Raw genomic sequence first — 24,731 nt, 5'->3', positions numbered from 1 at the left:
AATACGACGATTCTCCCACCCAGAAGGCTCCTTGACTTCTTGACCCACTAAATAGTTGTTGATAACCATCAAACAGCTCAGCATCTGATGCCCCGTCCCAGTAAATGTCCCAATCACTCTTAACTCTGCTGGTAGAAGAGCTCCAATCTGACCATCATAACAGTTTAAGTGGTAAACATCCACCCCGAAAGCCGCCTTGTCCTTGATCCCCGTCCATAGCCTGGATTATAAAATTACCTTCTTTAATCCTCCCTCAACATTTTTCAACTAATAACGACATTCTCACCATTAGAACGACCCACTCACCACTCCTGTGTCCCCTTAAGGCCTCCAGCTTCGAAACAGCAACGCTAAAAGCGGTTATACTGCGCATGTGCGACAAAAACGCAACCAAAACTTTATTACACAGCAGAGACGAACAAAAAAGTACACATCCGGAATCGGACCACGAAGGAATAAGGAAGAAATTGGTAATACCCAGGGAATTTAAAAAACACAAAAGCGATAAGTCAATGAAACCGAACAACTCCAACTTGAGGAAAATAAGCTTAATATCGAATAAAGTAAATAGAAGGCTACATAATACCGGAAATATGTAATGGAAAAAAGAAGACGGACTACCCACGAGGACGCTACTCAAGGAAATCGAAACACAAAAAAAGTGAACGGCAGCTGAAATTTAGAGACGCAACTCAAAGGAATAAAGGACGCCCGCGCTTGGAATTGCTTTTGTAATTTGTTCACTTGTAATGTTGTCATGTATCAGTTCTGTTCCTATTGTGAAGCGCTCCGACACCTTCGGGTAAAGTCCGCGCTATATAAAAACGCATACATAAATAAATAAACAATACCGGGCACAGTTACTTGCCTTGCCTCTCCGAAATGAAGGTCTCTCTTTCTATTTTCAGTACCGTAGTTCTCCGTCTGAGTTGACCCGGAAGTTCAAACGGCAGAGCAGACACGGGGGAACGTGATCGTACGGGCTCGTCAGCTGTGAATGCATGATCAGTAATGGAACTGCGCAGGCGCAAGAGGACTGGGGACATTGATTGGTGCGCCGGCGTGTGACGCGCAGCGCTTGAAACTGCGCGCGTGCCAGGAAGTGAGGTGAACCTTCTGCGTGGTTTCTGTGGCGACGGAGCAGTGCTAGGGGGCTCAACCTCTCTGGCAGGGCCAGGTTATCGCTATGGAGGAATGTCAAGGATTTGGAAGGGTTGAGCAGGTGTTTGTCAGCCACGTGGAAGACGCTGTGACCTTCTGGGCGCAGTGTGTGGACAGAGCTCACGAGATTCCACCGTTGAGTGAAGAACTAGCTACGCATTGCCCCGTAAATGGTCCCATCTTCAATAATCCTGAAGTAGGCAAGATATACGGTGGTTTGTTTTCTCAAGACAACTGTTGGTACAGGTGCAAGGTGCAAAAGGTGATGAGTGACGAATTCTGCCACGTGACCTATATTGATTATGGAAACTCAGAGGCGCTGAAAAGGTCATGTCTTGTTGAACTTCCAGGGGAGCTGCAGTTCCCGGGTTTAGCCAGAAAATATCGACTTTGGGGACTGCAACTTTCTGATACAGATGTAGCTACGTCAGAACAGGGTACAGCATTTTTAGTCAATCTGATTAACGAAAGGCAGATAACTGTTCGACATAAAGTTACCTATAAGGACAGCACTGTGGTTGTACAAGCAGAGCGTGATCGTACAGATATCGGCGAAGAAGTTTTAAAGAAGGGGTTTGCTGTGAGATGCAAAACGGTACCGAGCGTGAACCATGACGAAGGAACGAGAATGGACTTAATCTGCTCACCACTGAATTCACAGATGTCATTATCTTTAAGTAACAGGCATGTTGAAATTTCCGCAGCTGGTGATCGAAAGAGTTCAACTAAACCAATTAGAATGCAGGACCCTTTTAATAGTCAAAGCCTTGACCTGAATACAACTGATAGTATTGGTGGAAATAGTGTATGTTACACAAAATTATCTGCTGAAAATCCTCCAAATACACTTATTACGAAGCATAGAGAGGTAATGGAAGAGAACGCTAGGCTTAAATTTCAAATGGATCACGTCCTTAAGAAAAGTGAATCTCTAGAGTCTCAAATTCAGCTCCTTCGCCTTGAATCAGAGAAAGAAAAGGAAGAAATGCGTTACCTTCTAGATAGAAGCCTGAAGACCGCTATCTCAGACAAACTGAAAGTTCTATCATCTAAGATAGAGTTACTTAAGTCTGCCAGACGAGAAAATATGAATATTTGTTTTGGTGACGATCTCTCTCAAGCGGTATGTCCATGCTAAACTTTATCTTAAGTCAGTCGAATGTATTAGTTTACAATGAAACATTGTTTATTTATTGAGTTCCCAAAATGTTTTTTTTGTCACAATATGTTAGGAAAACCTATCACACAATTAAATTGTTATTTTAAGACCAGGTTAATCACTTCAGCAAACACATGTAGGTGATAATGGAACTCAAACACAGAATACAGAGTAAGTGTCAAAGTCCAGTTAAGTAAAACTTGACAGCAACATTTAAAAATCTAATCTAAGGCTTTTCTCCCCTTGGATCAGCTAACAAAATAGAAGTCAACCTAATTCTTCTTGGCCAACCAACGTTAAATGCTTTCGTTGATGATAAGGCTCTTGATGCTGGTGTGTCCCTGGTCCACAAAGTACTTTTACAACGTTTTGTCTGCTCTACACACTGTAAAGAACAAGAACAATCGCTTTTTGTCCTCATCACCTAAAAACTGTTAGTTTCTCAGAATTGTGACGAAGTTGTTTTTTTTTTTTTTTTTTTTTTTGAATCGGCAAAATGTTTTTTTTCCATGGGATATTTTTATTAGTGTTTTAATAATACACATGAACGGAAGACCAAGGGGTAAGGCAGAACTATAACACAAATGACCATACAATGGGACGTTATATTCATAAATTATCAAATCCTCTCAAATCTTGGGTTAAGAGATCTAGTCCAGATTTGTAATAGTGCTTTTGTTTACCTTTTCAGTGTAGTGAGGAGCCCTTTTCCTCTTCATCGCACTTTCCGAGCATTATCTCCAGATGCGATTGTGTTTTTGGATGCATTCTTGTTTCTAATATGGTTTTCTAAATCCAGCTGAGATTGCAATTTCTCAAGGAGACATTAAAGTGACTTGCCAGTTGTCATTCTTAATTGCACCAAAATCTGCTTCTCAATCTGTTTTATAATTTATCTGAGGTGTGAATGACTAGTGTAGTGTATTCGTGTTATTTTCATACTGGGGAGGGGAATGTAGTGATGTTTTTGCCTCTAGAGGATAGAATTTGGGAAGTCTCGAGAGAATTCAGCTATGATGTCAGTGTATGTGCAATTTGGTGATGCTGAAGAATTGGGGTCGAAATAACCTGAATTCCTCCTGTTGGGAAATAAATGTGTTTGTGATTGGATTGGTTATCGTATTCCTCAACATTGATAGCAGAGTGTGTTCCAGCCCAAAAATCCCTCTAGTGTCTAGACTTCAGGTAACCATGTTGCAGCCCACTATTGGGTTTGATGTGTTAGTTTGTTATGCTATCCATTTCCTCGAGCATCTCCCTCCATATACCAAAAACTGTTTTCACACCTGGAATGGAATCCAAAGGTAATCATCACCCCTATACAAATAGATTTGTCATTTACACCCCAGTGCCTATCTTCTTCTAACATATTCTAGGTCAATCTGATATTAAGCATCCAGTCAATTGTTAATTTTCCATGCACTGCACATTAGTATGCCGTGAAATCCACCAAGCCCAGCACAGTATCTTACTGCAATTTACAACATTTTTCCATACTGACCCATGGGGTTTTTATTATACCATAAGGCAGCTCTAATAATAAACACAAGTTATGTGAAAAACGATTTCGGGATTTTATGTGGGATGTTTTGCATTACGTAAAGTATTCTGATAGTTGTGAGGAAATGAGATTCTGTTGCAGTACACCCCACTTTTTGCCTGGCTTTTGATGCACCTTTGACTGTAGAGTACTGGGTCCCTGCTGTCCAGGTTCCCAGTACCAGTGTTTTTCCCTAATAACATATCCCCATTTGGTGTGTCTGCCTCCTGTAAGTCCCTTGTAAGTGGTACCTTGGGAACCTAGGGCCTGGGAGCTAAAGAGGGTCTCCTGGGACCCTTCCCCTACTAACTGGGACATGTCTCTGCCCTTACAACTTTTAGGCCCCTGTGAGAGAAAAAACAACAAAGTCGACATGACCCCCTGCCTGGGTGCCACACCAGCTAGCACTGTCTGAAGGTATAGATAAGTCACCCCTTTAGCAGGCCTCGCAGCCCTAAGTAAGGATGCACTATACCATAGGCGAGGGCAGATCTGCATGATCAAAGATGCCCCTACAATATTAGGGTCTATTCCTAAATATTGTAAGTGCCAGTGAAGCCGTAGAGCGTACATTGGCTGGAAACTCGACAACTAAAGTTTCCCAGCACCATGCTGGCTCCACTAACCACTGGAGTGTTTTGTTTCAAACTACTCTTCTCAGCAAATCCACCCAGATGGCAGTGTGGGATTTATTGTACCACGTACTCGGAGGGCCCCTCAGAGGAGCCCCCTGAAAATCTGTTGACCCTGGTGTGGGCACTGACTGGCTTTAGGCAGTCTGCCCCACACAGACATGTTTCTGGGCCCTTGGGTGGAGAGCCTCTCCTCTCTGGGACCAGAAACAATGCACATCTTAGGCAGAGGTGTCACATCTCCTCCCCCAGGATGGGCCAGTGCACGAAGAGAAGCTTCAAAAGCCGACTGCATTTTAATGCAACCCTCCCCCCAGCCTCTGCTGCTAGCAGCAGAGGGCAGCCCCCAATTTACACTTTGGGCAGGCAAACTCAGGAGGAGGAGGTGAAGTTAAGCACACTTTTTAGTCCCCTCCATCTTGAAGATGAGCGTACTCCTCCAATCAGGGCAAGGTCTCCCCCCCCCCCCCCCCCACACCCCACAGGAGGGTGGCATAATAGTGGGTGTAGGCACCTAGGTAAGGTGCCCATTGGCTCTACCTACTACTCCCCTAAAACGCCTCCTAAATATAGTTTCCAGGTCTAGGGGACAACCTAAATACTACATCTGCGATGACCTAAGAAGAAACAAGACAGCCCTGCAGAAGACGCCGACTGCTTTGACCTCGGCACTACAGTCCAGTCTCCCGCTTCTACGAACCTACGACCTGTCTTGCAGCCATTGACCTCTGAAACCCTGGGAGGACTACTGCCTTCGAAAAACATACCAATCTCCAGTGGATAGTAGGCCTGTCCAAAAGAAACAGACTCCAAAGACCCTGGATCCAGGCAGATTCACGTATCCTGCCCACTCTGCACCTGACGCCCACGGCTTCAGTCTGAGTGGCTCACCTGTGCTATGAAGTCTCCAAACTGATTCTGACCTTGTGTCCATCATTGGCTGACCTCTTCTGATCTCCATGGCAGGGCCTGCAGTGTGAATCCAGAGGCACTTCCCTGGCCACGACCGGCTCCGGAAAGAAGACTCTGATGTTGAAAGGCACCCGAAGCTCCTGGACCTTGGTGAGCTGACCTGACGGTGCCCCTACGACCTCCAACATCGCAACTTATCTCGGCTGTCGGTGGTCTCTCTCCTGCAACCGCAACCTCCGGTGCAATGCCTGCGTCTGCCAAAAGAAGAAACCGAATTGAACGGCATTGGGCGCCAGACGCTGATTTTGCACTATGCACCTGGCCGCTCCTGTGCTGCTGGTGGCGTTTGTTTGGTGCTGCTTTGTTGCTTTCCCTGTGCTTATGCTAACCCCCAAAGCTTGGCCCCAGCAACCAATCTACTTGCAAGCAGTGTGGCTCCAGACACCCCAGTCTCCATTAAAAAGCATTGGCCCGAACTCCGATTGAAACCTCTGCACCCAGCAGCCACTTTGCCCCTGGTGGTGCAGTTTTGGTACTCACCTGACCCTTGCACCTTGCTGACCTTTGGTCCTGAAGACTGGAATTGTAAGTGTGTTACTTACCTGTTTAACTGCAATATTGTTTTCCACATAGGGTAACATTGAACTGTTCAGAAAAGTTTAGATAGTACAAAGTGAAAAGTAGTTCTATTTAAAAACGTACTTACATTATTGCAAATATCTTGGTCTTAAAATACAAAATATATTTTTCTAAAATTGGTCTGGATCTCCTTCCTGAGTTGTGTCCAATATTGGTCCATGTTGCGCAATAAATGTCCAACACTCCTCTGCGTTAGGCCTAAGGCTGCTCACCCACACTACCACTAATAGAGCACTTTGGGTTTTACATTGAGCCCTGTACATTTTTTAGGAACCTTGGACACGGTGTATGGTACAACCACCTAGCAGTAATACTATATACAGAGACAGCTTACTACAATAGTGGGAGCGGCATCCAGCACAGGATATCTTTTTTTTGAGTTTTTCAAGTAGCAGGTTAACGTTCCTTTTCCTGGAGCGACTTAGATCTTAGAAACATGTACTTCCAGGTATTTAATCCCTACCATGTGTACTCTTATTGAAGAGTGAGTGACCAAGTCTATCCTCCTCTCCACCCCGAAGTGTGTTTCTGCCTTTAGGGTAAAAATTGGATTTATCTCCGTTAATCCCAAGGCCAGAAAAAATTCCAAAATGCCCTGAGCTCTTTGTGTTTAAGGTACATTAACAGGTTGTCGGAGGGAGGGTCGGAAATGAAAGCTAGGAGGCCGCAGAATGGTGACAAAAGTTTATTGGAGGTTTTGATAAAATTCTATAGGTGTCTTGATAAGGGATATCGGTGCTGTACAAAGGGCATGACGGTGAGACAAGTGAGGGAGGGGCGTGTCAGGGTCAAAAAGGAAAATGGAAGTGTTAAAAAAAATAAAAGAAAGAAAGGACATGCTCTTTCCTTAGCTATCCGGTTCGGAAATATTGGGACACAATAGTTGAAGCTCCGGTAAGATCTGGCCTGGGCTGTGAATAACCCCTTTTCCAGGATGCATAAACCAACCTAAAATCTTTTAACTGTGCACGACAGGTCAATCAGTGCACTCAGTTCTGACACAGACAACAACAAAAAAAATAAAAGGCAGTTGTCCAAGTTGGACCATACGCGACGGGGTTACTGCTGAGTCCCACTGGCAGAGGTCCCATTCAACGAGTGCTCCTTGCTCCCCCCTCCCTTTTCCCCGCAGTCCCCTGTCACAGTGTACTCACCGCCAAAGCCGTAACTCTCCCTGAGTTACGGCGGCAAGCTTGTGTCTCCCGGGGGCGTCAACCAGTCTTCGCTCCACGTCTCTGGCTCCTCCGGGGCTGCGTCGGCTGTGTGTTCGGACCCCGGGATTCCCTCTTCTTTGACAGGATACTTCTTCGACCCGGGGTCTTCTGCTTGGCTCCCGCGGCGTCTTCGGCTCCTTCCTCCCCATCTTCACTGGCTTCCGTGTTTGCCCTGACATCACGAGAGAGGCTTCTTTTCTCCCCCTCTCCTAGCTGGGATTGGTCCTCCTCATCCGCGTCCTCCTGCAGAGGAGAAGGCGCAAGGAGTATGTTAACCCCTTCGTGACTAGACCCTTTTTCTGTTCTGCATAAACGCCAAGCCCCCTGGGTTGCGGCTTTCAGTCCCCGTCTGGCACTCCCTGACGCAGGTCATCCACATATAGCTATACCTTATCCTTAATACCCTTTTCCCAGTTGAATCCCAATATTTCTCAAACTGTACAAAACATTGTGGCCAGTCATTCAATTGTTATTGATAGACAGTAAAGTGGCAAGGGGCAACCTAGTTGGGTACCTTGATGAATTGCATTAAGTGGTCAGAGGATATAGTTTACCAGAACGTGAGGTAGTGGTTCTGTGTAGAAGAGTGACTTAGATGTGCTCAGTCCGATTTATGACCCAGGCTGGGGCTTAGACGTGAATAATTGAAGTACTGAGGTATGTAACTCAAATAAAAGTCCTTATCCACTCAATATTGGAGCTGTGAACAAAATGGTGTTTCTAAATGCTTTTAAATGGGAGAACATTTACATGGAAAGTTATCTTAATAATTAAGTTAACTTTTCATTTTTATTTTCTCCTATTTCAAAGTGTTCCTTTACAAACAGCAGGCCTCTTGCTCCCTGTGGCCAGTAGACACTGTACCATAAATGTAACTGAAAAATACAGCCATTTTGTGAAATGACAGAAATTTGAAGTGGTAAAAAATGTTCCCTATCATGAACATTTTTGCAGAACTTTGTTTTGCACTTAACATTTTTCCCATTTAAAAAAAAAAAAAACAACGCAAATTTTTGCTCTATATGTATTGGTGCCACATATGGCAAAATGTATGTCCTGTGCTGTAAGTACATATGACACTGGCTGTCAGTCACCCATACAAATAATATCCCATTCATACGGCCCCAAAGACCACGTTATCACTGACTCACGTGGCAGCCCTGCCATAGTGCCCCTAGTCAAAGTATTTTGTTTGCACCATTAGTATCTGGCTATATGGACATTATGCTTATAGACAGTGAAACTGGACGTGGGAATGTCTGTTAACAGTGGACACGTTGTTTAGTCTTCAGTAGCTCACAATTATTTTTACTGGTCAGAAGTAGCTCTCGCTGCAGAAAAGGTTGGAGACCCCATTAATTAATACAAATAAATATTTCCTGTGTGGTGCCTCTGTGACTGTTATCTGATTAGCCAGTACCTTGGTTTTAGTCTCCATGTTTAGAAGGAACGTCTGGTGATAAGAATCACACCTGTCAATTGGTCTGCCAGTTCTGAGTGTGAATGTAATTCCTGCTTATCTAGTATCCTTCCTAGGATTTTTATCTCTTGCCCCTGTAAACGTATTCAAAAAGTTTGGGGCCATGACCAAAGCATTTGGCTTGTAAAAGTCATGTAAATTGCCCACCATAGTGATGCCGTTGGCCTTGGGGGTTTCCCTGATTGTAATTGTTCAGTTACCTCTTTAATTTCGCCCAAGGTAATTTCTAGATTCAGGGTGTCACAATTGACCTCCTATGGTGTGTTTAATTGGAGTTTTTGTTATGTAACTGTTCAAATGTGTGTTCTCTGTTTCAGGGCTTGATTTGCATAACGTCTCATGGAAATTGGCAAATTCCTTTGCAGTTGCCTCTGGGCTTGTAAGCTCTGATCCACTGTCGTCCTTATTACTGAATGCCTCTCTGGATCTGTTCTCTTTCGCTCAGCTGATAAATCGGCTTCCTTGCCTTGTCCCCCTGTTCATATATTCTATCACAGTGTGCAAGACATGATTTTTGGGCTTTGCTGAGGGCTAATTATCAATTGCTTGGCATAGCTGTGTCTTGTTAATTCTGTGTAATTGCTGTAGCTTTATCTCTATATTGACTTGCTAGCAGAATGCAGGTGTGTAAATTCTAAAGCTAGAATATAGAAGCCATCATTTTTAAGTTCTTTATTCTTCTCCTAAGTTTGGCTATAAATCCAATTGCCCTGCCTGCAAACAATGGTTTGAATCTCTTCCATGTAACCACCGGGAACGTCACTGAACCCTTATTGAGGGGGAAATACTGTTCCTTCTCTTCTTTTATAGCTTTTAAGTTAACCTTCTGTAACCATCATGCGTTTAACTGTCTTATGCCTTGTTGCTTCCTAACTTCTCCACAATCAATCCTACTTTATTGGCACACTGTATGAAAAGCCTTTGGCATGTATGTTTTTATTGCTCTGTGTGCATGAGGTGCAGTATGTAATCCATCCTTGAAAACAATCGATAAGTAAAATGTATATCCCTGATCTTGGGAATACTGCTGTCTTCACACATCAAAAAAGCTTCAAGCAACCGTTTATGTTGAGATTGGGGTGATACCATGTGTCCTTATAGTAGAGAAGTCTTCAAACTTTTGTTTATGCTGAAACCCACCCTGAGTTACGTTTTTTTTCCTTAGTATTTGGGACCTGCACATGGCTAATATTTTTCGAAGTTGGTACTCTTCTTCATCCTCAATCATTCTCACACTAGATCTGGCAAATCATTTTTGTGGTAGGAAACTATTCAACACAAATGTGTAAAGCAAAACTAAAGCTTTTTGATTTGCTGTGGTTAGGAGACCATGACTTAGTCCACAATTCAAACAAAAAGTTTCCATGAAAAAATTGACCAAAAATGTTCGATTGTTCATTTTCACATACAACACAGGTTGGTAAATGGAGTATCAAAATTGAATAATAGTAACCTAATTAGGAAAGGCAGCAATATAGTTGAAACACTGTAAATCAAATATGTTGTTATACATTTACTTTTATATAGCCCAAAGTGCTGCAATTCCATAAATCCCAAACACAGTGGTATTGTTTTTGATTTCTACCCACACGGATTTTGTTAGGAAAGCACAATTTAATAAAGAACAATCTTCTGTTAATGGCAGACACAGGGTAACATGGTGGGTGCTCAACCTCTGTGTGTAAATATTTGAGGAAGTGCCTGCAAGTAGGCAGAATACTGGAAGCGGGTGCTGTAAATAACACATTGACCGGACCCCCAATGAAGAGAGAAATTCATTAGGGTGGACAAGCACCCACCAATAGGCTTCACATCTAATCACTGCTTTACCACTTCATATAAATATACAGTAAATACATTCTGAATTACAAATCTGGGCAGGACCCACATTACAGGAATATTCATTGTCAAGGTAGACTGTTATGCTTTTCCGCTTTATCAAGTAGGAGAATGGACACTAGTGACTACGAAACCGTAGGTTGGTTGGAAACACCCTCATAAACGCTATGTCTATAGTGCTGTGTATATTGGTTCTCCGCCCCGCATAAGCGTTATGGCATTATCATTGGGTGTCCAAATTAGTGTGGTATGCCAGCCTCAACCAGAGGCAACCTAGACCGTCTAGGGGCAGAGTCAGCACAAGACGCGGAGACTGCTCCTCGTGCAGCTCGGGACCAGTAAGTCCTACGCCCCTGTAAAGGCATAAAGACTCCATAATATAGGAAACTACACAATTTCAGAAATAATGTGTTTTGAGATATAAAACACCTTTTTGTTTACTGCACAAGTCGTGTAAGTACTTCCTTTGTTGTTTGTTATTGTCTGTCCTGACGAAGGCTCCACAGACCCGGCTGGGCACAATGGAGCTGAAACATGTCGACTTTGTAAAACAAGTGATATAAAGAGATCCAGTAACACGATCTTGAGTTATACCCACAAATTTTTTTTTTTTACAGCAAAACCTCATCAGTTTATTAACCCATTCCCAGCGTTGAACGTTCAGCGCCGGATGTATGACGTTACAACGCATACTTTTACCACGCATACCATTACAACGCGGTATTTACAACGCATAGCGCTTAGAGGTGCTGGATAGTGGTAAGTATAATTTTATATTCCAACTCCAGTCCCCGTGGACACTAGGGAAGGTGTTGGATATAAAATTATACTTATTCCCTATCCTAGAGCGCCCCCCAGCGCAATGCGTTGTAATGGTATGCGTGGTAATGCCTGCGTTGTAGTGGTAATGCGTGGTAAAAACTTCGTTGTATACCTTCAGCGCCCAGTGCTGAACGTTCGGAGAACGAATGCTGACCCGTCGGCCAACGGTCGTGAGCAGCACTGGGGAGGTAGCGCTCGTGACGACCGTTGGCCGACGGCAGCAATTAAAGGGTTAAAGTTAATTCACGGCGAACGTTTTGTGTTTTAGCTATAATTGGCCAATACCTCTAGCCTTATTTTTTTGGGAGGTGCCACCCTTCATCTCTGGACACTACTACTTAAACCAGAGGTTGCCTCCGGTTGAGGCTGGCATACCACACTAATTTGGACACCCAATGATAATGCCATAACGCGTATGCGGGGCGGAGAACCAATATACACCGCACTATAGACATAGCGTTTATGAGGGTGTTTCTAACCAACCTACGGTTTCGTAGTCACTAGTGTCCATTCTCCTACTTGATGATATAGCATATTAGATTGGGGAACAGAATGGACCATTTACCCTCCTCCCTCCCTGTTGATTACTATGTTATGCTTTTCCCTCACGATTGTTGCTACCCCAGTGTGGTCTAGTTGAAACCGTGAAGCAAACCTGTTTTTTAATCTTAATTACATCACACAGCTAATTTATGTGCTCCTTTGCAGTCACCTTTTGATCGTATTCCTCTGTCCCTGATTGTGTTCAAGATTGTGAGCATTTAAAATCAACTTTATAGCTGTTTGAAGGTCAGTACGTATTTAAAACAAGTATTTGCAATGCAATAGGTCTCGCATTTGCGAGAGTTTAAGCTATTGGCATTGTAAATGACCATGCCTTTTATTTATGTTTTGAAAACCAACACGTAAAAAAAAGGCATTGCCATTTACAATGCCAGTAGTTCAGACTCTCACAAAAGCGAGACCTATTGCATTGCAAATGCTTGTTTGCTGATGCCTTCATTTATTTGTATTTTTGGGGTTTTTCAAGTCCGTTGCTCACAAGCAATAATAGATGATGACCTCATGCTGCAAGCGGATATTCTGTCGGATGTGAGCAATCCTCACATGAAAACAAGGAGAAGAAAATCCAATGCTCTTCCTTTGAATAGGCCTCACTTAAAATACGAAAACAAACGAGTAGATATGCAGCATGTCGAGGAAAGATAAGGTATGAACACTTTGCAATTTTATTTTCTCAGGAAAACACTTGCAGATTATTCTTTGGGGGGCATTTTGTCTGTTAACTAAATTGAGGCCATTCAGACGTTTTCTAACTAAACCTTTAGGCCCTACATGCTTTCGCTGTGCTGCACAATGTGATTTTGGATATTTTTTCATTTTATTTTTTTTTATTCTTTTTTTTTAGGTCGAGCCTAGACAAAAGCAAATGCGAAGCATTTGCTGTCTGGCTCGACAACTTATGTTGCCCGTTTCTGGGAATGTGGACATGAGATGGGCTCGAGCGCAGATTTCACCCTCACCGTGCCCATCTCCTGCCTCAGATTCCCGTGTGCAAACACACACACAGCCACACTCACGCATGCGCACATACACAGCCACACGCATACACAGGCACACACACACTGCATACACACACGCACCCCCCCTTGAACAGACACGCGCGCACACAGACAGACACACGCACAGACACACTTGAACACACACACACACCACTCACCGGGCTCTTTCCGCGTGTCCCTCGGCAGCCAGCATTCAGCGTGCAGGGTTCCAGGACGTTCTCCCGGCAGTTCCTTCCTGTTTCTTTGCAGGCCCCGCCCACGTCCTAACGAAGGCTGCCTGACTTCCGCTAGCACTCTGTGGCATCACGCTGAACTTGGCTTTCGGTCACGAAGCAGACAATGCCGGACACCGGTGAGTGACGACCATGGTTCCCTACAGAGGTGTTTGGGTGCTGCTTGTTCAATACCTTACTTGTTATTTTTGTTGCTGGCTTGTTCTCTCTGCTGTCAGTGGTTGGCTTCATGCAGGACTGGCGTTAGTGCTGGCGGTGCCTGGGTCAACAATCTTTTTAGATGTTCCCCTACATTCTCCCCCCTTGCTTTACATGAATTGCCTCACTACCACGCTCCAACAGTGCCCATTTACATGAATTGCCTCACTACCACGCTCCAACAGTGCCCATTATCTCTCCCCTGTCCATCTCTGTCATACAAACTCTCAGCACGGCCTCGATGATGCGAGGAGCAGGGGGTTATGTGAGCAGAGCAGACTCTAATCAATTCTATCCTCGAGACCTCGGCACCCCTAAAAAAAAAACTCCATCAGTAACACGGGTGCCGAAAATCAGCGCTTTCTTAAGAGTGCTGAGGCACTAGGGCCCAGTGTGTCATCACTAATCTCGTGGCATTTCTTTTATCGACCTCGGGAGGATGAATGGTTGAGGTGCACTGTCAGGATTCAAACACGTGACATGCGATTTGTACACAAATGTATGCTGCAGAAACCAATGGGCCACGCTCAATCCACTCTCCTATCATGCTAATGAGCGGCCACTGTCCACTCAGCGCTATTTTTTTTGTAGTGAACAGACTAAGCAAAAGTGGAAACAAATGCAGCCTAGCGGGTCAGGAGGTTCACTTCATCAGTAACACGGGTGCCGAAAATCAGCGCTTTCTTAAGAGTGCTGAGGCGCTAGGGCCCAGTGTGTCATCACTAATCTCGTGGCATTTCTTTTATCGTCCTCTGGAGGATGAATGGTTGAGGTGCACTGTCAGGATTCCAACACGTGACATGCAAATCGTACACAAATGTATGCCGCAGAAACCAATGCAAAAAACCACAGTTGATGAACAGAATGCAGAACAATGTCATACATTCACCCCAGTACAGAGATATGGGCCTAATTCCATCGGTTTTTTTGCACTCCACACCACCCCAGTTCAGACATGGCATATGCAAATCAGTCTGACCCTGTGCCTCATGGGAACAGTCCAGCCCGAACTGCCAAGCCATGCCTTCCCTGGACCGGAAACAAGCTTCCAAGGACCAGTTTCTGACATTCCAGCCGTCTTCAGTCCGGCTTGCTTGAATCCAGTGGTGTGGAGAGCATGGGACTCACGTCTGAGCATACCCATCCCACTCGGGGTGACAAATGCAAAAACCACAGTTGATGGACCGAATGCAGAACAATGTCATACATTCACCCCAGTACAGAGATCTAGGCCTAAATCCATCGATGTTTTTTTTTTTTTTTTTGCACTCCACACCACCCCAGTTCAGACATGGCATATGCAAATCAGTCTGACCCTGTGCCTCATGGGAACAGTCCAGCCCGAACTTCCAAGCCATGCCTTCCCTGGACCGGAAACAAGCTTCCGAGGACCGGTTTCTGGCATTCCAGAATGGGCCACGCTCAATCCACTCTCCTATCATGCTAATGAGCGGCCACTGTCCACTCATAGTGCATGCTTCCATCATGCACACACACTACTAGCTATCTGTGCACGCTTTCACCAGGCAGACACAACACCAGCTATATTTGCATGCTTCCACCAGGCACACACACCATCATTTGTCAGTGCACGCTTCCACCAGGCATACACACCACCAGCCATCAGTGCACGCTTCTAGCAGGCAGACACACCACCATCCGACCCACCTATTTGTTAGACAACTATTTTTTTATGTATTGTCTTTTACACACTGTTGTTAGGCTGATCTATTTTAGTACACATTATGCTGCAATCTTGGGTTCATGAGTTTTTTTATGTCACACCTCTACCCCAAAGCCTCTCACTGAAAGGTGTAAACTCTAGCACTGCCACACTCACGAATGCCTTACAGTGCAACCATACACACAACACCACACACCCACACAACACCACCCACACAACACCACCCACACAACACCACCCACACAACACCACCCACACAACAAACGCACACACAACTACACTGAAAACCAAACCGTCAGTGCACACTTTCACCACGCACAGACACCACCAGCCATCAGTGCACGCTTCCACCAGGTACACACCAACAGACATAGTACACACTTTCACCAGGCACACACACACCACCAGCCGTCAGTGCGCAATTTCACCATTCACACACACACCACCAGACGTCAGTGCACGCTTCTAACTATCGCACTCACTCTACCTATCGCCCTAACTCTATCTATCTATCTATCTATCTATCGCCCTAACTCTATCTATCTTATCGCCCTAACTCTATCTATCTTATCGCCCTAACTCTATCTATCTTATCGCCCTAACTCTATCTATCTTATCGCCCTAACTCTATCTATCTATCGCCCTAACTCTATCTATCTATCGCCCTCACTCTATCTATCTATCTATCGCCCTCACTCTATCTATCTTATCGCCCTAACTCTATCTATCTATCTATCGCCCTAACTCTATCTATCTATCTATCGCCCTCACTCTATCTATCGCCCTCACTCTATCGCACCACCACTGCATCACTCAGCACCACCACAGCATCACTCAGCACCACCACAGCACCACCACAGCACCACCACAGCACCACCACAGCACCACCACAGCATCACTCAGCACCACCACAGCATCACTCAGCACCACCACAGCATCACTCAGCACCACCACAGCATCACTCAGCACCACCACAGCATCACTCAGCACCACCACAGCATCACTCAGCACCACCACAGCATCACTCAGGGGCACCACAACATCGCTAAGGGGCACCACAACATCGCTATGCTCTACCACAGCATCACTGAACGCCACAGCATCACTCGTCACCACCACAACATCACTCGTCACCACCACAGCATCAATCTGTACAACTATTCAACAAGAACTTGTTCAAATATGTTCTCTCAATGTTTTAGATTTATTACAAATGTCCCAAAAAGATGTTAATATTTCACTTTTGTTCTTGTATTCTCGTCACAATAAAATACACTGAACACAATCTTCACAAAAGTTATTTACAAAAGTTTAAACTATTGCCATTATAAATTACAATAACTTTTAAGTATTCATTATTTAAAAAAAATAAAAGCCATTGTTATTTGTAATATAAATACATCTAAGTCACGTAAATACAACACTTATTGCATTACAAATGCTATAGGTGTCACATTTGCGCAAAGTTAAAACTAGTGGCATTGTAATTGACAGCTATTAATTTCGCTACTTTCAAAACAAACACATAAATAAAAAAAGTCATTTACAATACCAATAGCTCAAACTTTCCTAATGCGAGACCTATTGCATTGCAAATGCTTGTTTAGATGTGTGCTTACTTTTCCTAGTCTTATAAGCAATTCTGATTCCTCTATTAGACCATTACGACTTTCTTGTTTGTCTTGCTTTCTCTTCCCTTGTCACATCTTATACTCATCAACCAAATTAGAGATGAAAAAGATTACTCGATCATATTTGTTTATTTATTTATTATCATTTTACTTTCCAACTTGTTTGATTTTTCTTATTTCCCTTTATTTGTGAGTTGTGTGAAGGTGTGTTAGTATTTTTTAAATTGTATTTACTCTGCCCTTGAGCTATGTGTGGGGAATTTTAGGAATTCCCTTATTCTTTCCAACAAAGAGGCCCCTTTAATAAAATGTTTAAGAGACACTCTTCAGAATCTTATTCCTTGTGAATATGACTCTTTTCTTCAACCCATGCAGCGCCTGTCATCTGTTGCCTCTTTTCTGGGGCTCATGGGGCAGGGTTTCAAAAGCCACCTCCCAACCGGGACTGTTCCTAGTGCTCCTGCCTGCTTACGGGTTTGAGTTTAATTTAATTGCCATATTTTCTGAATAAACGAACTGCGAGTGGCATTAATACACTCATTGATTTGACTAGTGCTGGTTTTTCTCGGATTCGCAGGCCTGAGTCATCGACTGAAGGCGGAAGTAAGGATGCTCTGCCCTCTGTCCCTAGAGAGCACGTGCTCCGCTGGGACGGGAGGCTTGCTAGAGCCAGAGCGTGGGCAAGTCGATGTTGCTGACGGCCTCTTTGCTAGGCCCGGTAGGAGGTGGGACGGAGCTCCCACGATTTCACTTCTGTTTCCACCACCGAGGCCCTAATCTATCACGAACACGTGGGCGGAGCTGGTTAATTTTGCACGGACGTTTGCGCAGTCTGGCCAGTGTAAAAAATATGCACTCTTCCTCAGACCTAGAAAGCAACACAAGCGCCACTGCTGAGAAGGTTATTTACAAACAAGGATAAGTCTAACTGGTGTTCAGAATAAAGCATAAACAACCTGCAAAATCATTTGGCAACGGAGAATTTATTCCTCTTTCAAAAAATATTTTTGTTATAAGTAACACATTGTTTTTTAGTGCATGGAAAAAACGACAGTTTTTTTTGTATATATATATGTACAGTGAACAACAATTACATGTAGAAAAATTATTTACACACTCTCAACATTCATGGCCTTCCAATCATACGAAACACTTGCATCCACAATAATCAGTAAAACAATGCAAACAACAACTAGATACAAAAAAGACAAAAATACATGAAACCACGTTTCGGTCATAAATCAGTCGGATAAATCCCTTGATGTTTTTTAGAGAGATATTCCTAAAGTCTTTTCAACTCAATTTCTGAATAGGAGTATTCTTCTTAGAGAGGTTGGTACACAAACTTGTTTGTAACGCAAGAGATGTAGACCAGATACGTGGGAAAGGTGGTCGACGCGTTTCGAACCCTTATGATTAATAGGGTTCTCCTCAGGACCTGTACTGGTTCTGTGGAAACAATCAGAAATGGGGTGCTTAGTCCAACAAACTAGTTGGAAAAGAGAGACACTCGCCCTGAGTCAAACCAAAGCCTACCTTTAGCAATTGGACCAGAATAACAAAATTCGAGACTGGAAAAGTCACGGTAGAATGGTTTCAAAGGTTTCACCGTGGTGTGCATACAGGGGCTGTGAATAAAAGAAATAAAACAAGCGCGCTTAATTTCAAACCTACAGTGTGCTTTCTAACTGTGAGGCGCGATGGAGGATGGTTACCTGCACTGACGTCAGCGGCTGTCTTGACGTTTAGTCCATGCTTCTAGTTTTCCGCGGAGCGGGCTTGATTTGCGCCTCTGCTTCACTACCAAAAAAGCGTGAGAGGGGGGGCCTATGGTTAGGTTTGTGATGAGGCTTGCGTCAACAGATCATAACGGTCATCGTAAAAAACAACGTACCGGGTTTAGACAACGGGTCCTTCGTCCTCGGAGTCGTGCTGCAGAATGAATCAGAGCTGCAGAGCAGTTAGGACTGGTACTTCCTGGTTGATAAGACTCTCAGAGACTTCTGGGACTTGTAGTTCACTGCAGAGCGAGTCTGCGGACCTGAGTAGTTCAAGTGTTGGTTTTATAGATCTCCGACATCTCGTTTAGCCCTCGCAAGGCGGTATTGAACTTCATTATTAGTAATGCCTCACGTTGGGCTAATTTTGCATCCAAATCACCGCCCCTGGGATCTTTTTCAATTTTCGACAAGACTGTCCATCTTAGGTCAGATTGTTTATGTTTCATATTTGTCCAATGGTTGACTAGTGGGGCGTTTTCTACTCCTCTCCTTATCCGGGATTTATGCTGAGTGATCCTGCTCCTTACTTCTTGTGTGGTCTTACCTATGTAAGACCACACAAGAAGTAAAGCTCTGATTCATTCTGCAGCACGACTCCGAGGACGAAGGACCCGTTGTCTAAACCCGGTACGTTGTTTTTTACGATGACCGTTATGATCTGTTGACGCAAGCCTCATCACAAACCTAACCATAGGCCCCCCTCTCACGCTTTTTTGGTAGTGAAGCAGAGGCGCAAATCAAGCCCGCTCCGCGAAAAACTAGAAGCATGGACTAAACGTCAAGACAGCCGCTGACGTCAGTGCAGGTAACCATCCTCCATCGCGCCTCACAGTTAGAAAGCACACTGTAGGTTTGAAATTAAGCGCGCTTGTTTTATTTCTTTTATTCACAGCCCCTGTATGCACACCACGGTGAAACCTTTGAAACCATTCTACCGTGACTTTTCCAGTCTCGAATTTTGTTATTCTGGTCCAATTGCTAAAGGTAGGCTTTGGTTTGACTCAGGGCGAGTGTCTCTCTTTTCCAACTAGTTTGTTGGACTAAGCACCCCATTTCTGATTGTTTCCACAGAACCAGTACAGGTCCTGAGGAGAACCCTATTAATCATAAGGGTTCGAAACGCGCCGACCACCTTTCCCACGTATCTGGTCTACATCTCTTGCGTTACAAACAAGTTTGTGTACCAACCTCTCTAAGAAGAATACTCCTATTCAGAAATTGAGTTGAAAAGACTTTAGGAATATCTCTCTAAAAAACATCAAGGGATTTATCCGACTGATTTATGACCGATACGTGGTTTCATGTATTTTTGTCTTTTTTGTATCTAGTTGTTGTTTGCATTGTTTTACTGATTATTGTGGATGCAAGTGTTTCGTATGATTGGAAGGCCATGAATGTTGAGAGTGTGTAAATAATTTTTCTACATGTAATTGTTGTTCACTGTACATATATATATATATATATACAAAAAACTGTCGTTTTTTCCATGCACTAAAAAACAATGTGTTACTTATAACAAAAATATTTTTTGAAAGAGGAATAAATTCTCAGTTGCCAAATGATTTTGCAGGTTGTTTATGCTTTATTCTGAACACCAGTTAGACTTATCCTTGTTTGTAAATAACCTTCTCAGCAGTGGCGCTTGTGTTGCTTTCTAGTTCAGTTTGGCTCAGCCGTGCTGAGTAACGAGTCAAGACCCTAGGGTGTTTTGCGGCTCTTCCTCAGACCGGCATTTTTTTGCTCTGGCCAGACCTTATAAATCACACCTGCACCGCTGCAGTCTGGGTGATCCGTATTGGTGCAAACTTGCACAGTGCAATGTCTGAAAAATGCCGACTGCTACCAGTCAATACTGAAAGTGCATTTAGAAGGCAGAGTTCTTGCGCGCCATGCGCCGTTGTCCTGAAAAGGCTGCGAGCAGTGTGACAGGAGATGTGCACGCGTATGAGGTGCACATCTCCTGTCCGTACTCGTGCACATGTCCTGTCCCCCTTCGCCCACCAAACCGACCACAATAGGTCTCGCTTACCGACGCAGCGCAGACCTAAAAAACACAAACAATCTGGACTGGATATTGCCTTGAGGGAAGGTGGGTAGACAGTGCCCACTCATCTTCTGTTCACCAAAATGTAAAGTAATAGCCTCTGGAACAAGCAGCACCATGTTACAATCTTGCGTCTTCAACTTTAGCAAATTGTTTGATCTTGGGCAGATCATACTATCCATGTGCCCCTGTCCCCATATCTGATAATATATGTACACTTAAAACGAAGATTTATTGAAGAAATAAAACACAAAAAGCATATGTCAGTATTCCTCAACTTATGACAGCCCCACGAAGGCTGTGCTTCTTTAGTCCCTCCGGGTAGCCCAGGACTAACACAGACTGAAGAAAATGGTGGTCCATCTACCCCTGAGACCGGTTTGCATCCAATCCCCTGTTTTGGTGCCAGCTGTTGTTATGACAGTATGGATAAATATGTTTGTGTGTTTGCACATCTTTGGCTTTGTAAGTGTCCCTTTGTGTGGGCATTCACTTATGATAGCCTGGTTGTGAGTGTGCATGAGATTTTGTTGTGCATATATGAGGTGAAAAGGCAGGGCTGAGTGGATTTTGGGTTACACACAGTTGTGGTGGGAGGAGGAGAAGAAGCGAACATGAAAGCAAACAAACATGCTAAGTGCAGGACAAAGGTAATCTGGCTGTGCAAGGCAACCATCAAGGGACTCTGGTGGGGCATACCCCTCATTTTAAAAACCTCTATTCAAGCCGTATGGGGTTGTCCATCTTTTATTTTGGTCACCCTGTTAAAATCCCTTCCTATCGTGTTTAGCGCTTCCCGAGCTTCATACATTGTTTTGTTTTTTATTGTAACATTTTAATTTCTTTATTGCATCCACATTTGAGAAACTAACCTGCAAACCAATTTAATCATTCCCACAACTGCATTTTACCTTAAATACCCCAAGCTGTGTCTCTTTTTGATACTTATTTCATTACAGGTGCATATTTACTTAACCAATTTCACATTGAAATAATCCACAGTTTTGACTGTATGGAAAATTAATATTTTGAGTACATCACAGTGCAGGTTCCCTTTGAGTAACACACTACAATCTGTGAAATCTCACAACTCCTTTATTTTAACTATACTACAATAATCTTATTTCCCAAAATTCCAGACTTGAGATTGCAGTAGCCATTTTACCCTATTTGCATTGATTTGAAAGACCGGACTTTCCTGCTGGTTCCTACTTAAAACATAAAATTGAGGCATTTCTGACCCAGGACTGCATTTTAAGGGATACTTAAGGCCTTATTATGATTTCAGAGGTCGAACCACCTATAGCCATTGCAGCGGTCTGGAGACCGCCTGACGAGCATGCATCGGTATGCCGTATTACAATCTGATCGACGGCTGGCAGTCTGAAGTAGTCAGTACCATGGCGGGGGGCATGCTGCGGCCATATATATATGCCCCACTGGATGCCTCCACCGTGCAGCGTCTTCACATCGCCAGTGTACCATGTGCCATGCACCATGTCGTGCTTGGTATGCAGTGCACCCACAACGGCACTACATGTGCCCCCAGGCACATGTTGCTACGCGCTCCGACGCTGGGGGCACATGTTGCTAGGCGCTCCGACGCTCAGGAGCCCTCGTTGCCTTTCCGACAACCTTTTCATGGCAGTTCCCCACCATGAAAATGTTGTCGTAAAGAGCAATCGTAATCCCAACGGCGGTGCCTGCCTCAGCACCACTGCCATTCTGGGATGCTTTTCTGAGCACTGCACCTTCGAGATCCATGATCCTGGCATGATCAGTGTTGTGCCTGACCGCTATTGGTCTGTCCGCCAGTATCCTAATACGGTGGCCAGACCAAAGGGCTATCAGCGGCCCGATCGCCAACGATGGGCTTTCAGTGGTCCGCCTGACGACATCGTAGTTCTGCCCTAATTAATTTCTGTTGGGGAAACTGTTAGACCTGTTTGTGTTTAAACCAAACTTGTTACCATATGTCCCAAAATATCCAGAAGCCAAACCTAAAAACTATTTCTCAGTATTGAGACTAAACGGGGAAAAAAAAGAGTTTAGTGATTTTCTAATTAAATAAAAAAAGTACATAGAAAAGCCTTTTCTCCTATGCTTTTTCATGTACTATTTAAAAAAAATGTGTTTAAAAAAAGTGATACATATTTTTCAACCTAAAGTAATACTTGAGCAAAATGTGCATGTACAAAAGAATTTATGAAAATGGGATATTTAAAAAACACAAAACTGAGAAATAGAACTGTAAAAACAGTCTGATTTTGTGAAAGAGCTACTGAACTACAATACCTCCCACCCTTACACTCTTCGCATTCATTATACATTATTTTAATCTGGAGAGCAATAAAACAAATCTTTCTTAATTTAAGGTGAAGTCCTTCAAGGGAGGGGTGGAGGCTAATCCCACTTTGCCAACTTTTTCTGAAAACCCATTAAAAACTACTAAGAAAAGGCAAGGAGGGTTATACGTGGCAGAGGAGTGTGGCATTTCTGAACTCCTTATTTCAAAGCGTATTCTACCATGCAAAAAATAATTGGATAGTCATTCTTGGAAAAGTCTTATGACTTACTTTAAGTGCTTAGAACCGGGTCTAGGTCCCAGGGCTTGGAGTAGGGGGGTCGTCGAATTTAGGACTCTGGCTTGGTAGGGGTTGCAATGCTTCTGTCTTTTGGCTCAGGGCAGGGTAAAGTGTACATTTAGGAATTGTATTGTTATTTTAACAGTTTTTTTTAAACTTCCCTAGACCAAGGCTGGATTTGTGCTTGTAACCAAAAGCAACTCATTTAAAATTATTACAAATTAAATGAAAACATTTTAAATACTATAAACATTTCTTATTCATTATAGTTTTGTTGGTGAATGTTTTATCTGCACTCCGGCTTACCAAAGTCATTTTACACAGTATATTTATATTTTTTACATGCTTTTAGAGAGACATTACATTTGGCTTACTGGTGGTTTTTCCTCCAGCTTCTTCCTCCCCTCAATGTTTGTGACAGAAATATAATCTTGTATTCTTAAATTTATGAAAGTACAGATTCCACGACTTATTTGGTCACTGAAATTACTTGTTTGTGATCTAATATGACGAAAGTGATATTAATTCTAGCTTCGTCAGCACTCTAATTTTGCTAACTTGATCATTTTTGGCTTACTTGGTCAAACGTTTTGCCTGTAAAAACACCTTGCTAGTAAGTTATGTGGCCGCATCACATATGTGGAGGTATCTCCAATCTAGCGCTCATAGGGATTTTCCCCATAAAATGGTAATGAATGACTATCTGCTTCTAAACATGTTTGCAAATAAATATTTCTTGTCTTTCTTTGTATATTTAAGAATGCCTATATTGTTATCCCCGAAACATATGACCTAAATTGAATCCTAAACATTTATTCACAAAGTATTCAGACCAGGTCCAATTTTAAATTTAGGGCTAGATATATCAAAGGGTTTTAGCCATTCTGTGCCTATCGGAAAATGTTTTCGTACATATGGACATTCCTTCTATCAGTTTTGTTATTTAATTCTACAACTCTTAATTATAAATGACTTTTGAAGCCCAATGCATCTTGCCTCCTGGTTTGTTGCATAACGCAACTCTTTTCGTTGCTAGCACTGCTTAGCTTTTGGATGTGCTTTTGGAAAATATATGGAATAAACACAAAAGATTTTGACTTTGCATCACAACAACTAGAAACTCACCCCCCCCCCACCCCCCACCCCCCAGTGCATCAATTAATCGATGTTGTGAGCCTTAAAGAATATAAAGCTTATTGTGTAACTGACACATGAATCGTAATGCATGTCTCATCAGTGTGAAACTTGACCTTATCTGTAGTTCCGCACCCCAGCATTTAATAAGATCGAACAATCTCCTGCATAGTTCTTTAATGGATTTATAAACGCATTAAATCTGCCCTCACAGAGTTTGCTAATAAGTGACCCCGCCATGCTTTATCGCTGTCCCATTGGAATATCCTTGCAGGTAGGTTTCTAATATTGTCTTTCTCGTTCTCCAGGAAATTGGACATTTTTTGCAGATATCTGCTTGTGCCTGTATTGTGGGAGTCAGGCAGGGCAGTGTATCGTGAGCTTCTGACTCTTGGTCATGTGCAGGTTGTCCACTGTAACATCAAACCATGTCAGTGCAGGCGAACTTGACTGCTCTCAAACCACTCCTCCAGAATCCTGG

The 24,731-nt window shown here is 43.4% G+C and overlaps 2 protein-coding genes across 10 annotated transcripts in view; one reads left to right on the top strand and one right to left on the bottom strand.

Moving 5' to 3' along the window:
* Positions 1-1,004, bottom strand: part of SF3A2 (splicing factor 3a subunit 2) — an 80,785-nt gene extending 79,781 nt beyond the window's left edge. For 3 of the 9 annotated variants that reach the window (XM_086947187.1, XM_086947185.1, XM_086947190.1), the window contains exon 1: positions 307-377. The gene's annotated coding sequence lies outside the window, so the exon portion shown is untranslated. Of the gene's footprint in view, positions 1-306; positions 408-868 lie in introns of those variants that run through there. The other 6 variants (XM_086947196.1, XM_086947193.1, XM_086947194.1 and 3 more) reach the window with 6 other exon arrangements.
* A 1-nt stretch (position 1,005) lies between these two features.
* The window catches only part of STK31 (serine/threonine kinase 31), a 35,447-nt gene continuing 11,721 nt past the window's right edge, over positions 1,006-24,731 (top strand). The window contains exon 1 of the mRNA XM_086947184.1: positions 1,006-2,284. Within this exon, the coding sequence (XP_086803310.1) occupies positions 1,187-2,284 (1,098 nt within the window). The 5' untranslated portion in view covers positions 1,006-1,186. The remainder of the gene's footprint in view (positions 2,285-24,731) is intronic.

This window comes from Lissotriton vulgaris, chromosome 12 (genome assembly GCF_964263255.1).
Source record: "Lissotriton vulgaris chromosome 12, aLisVul1.2, whole genome shotgun sequence".
NCBI lineage: Eukaryota > Metazoa > Chordata > Amphibia > Caudata > Salamandridae > Lissotriton > Lissotriton vulgaris.
This window is presented reverse-complemented; position numbering and strand designations above follow the sequence as displayed.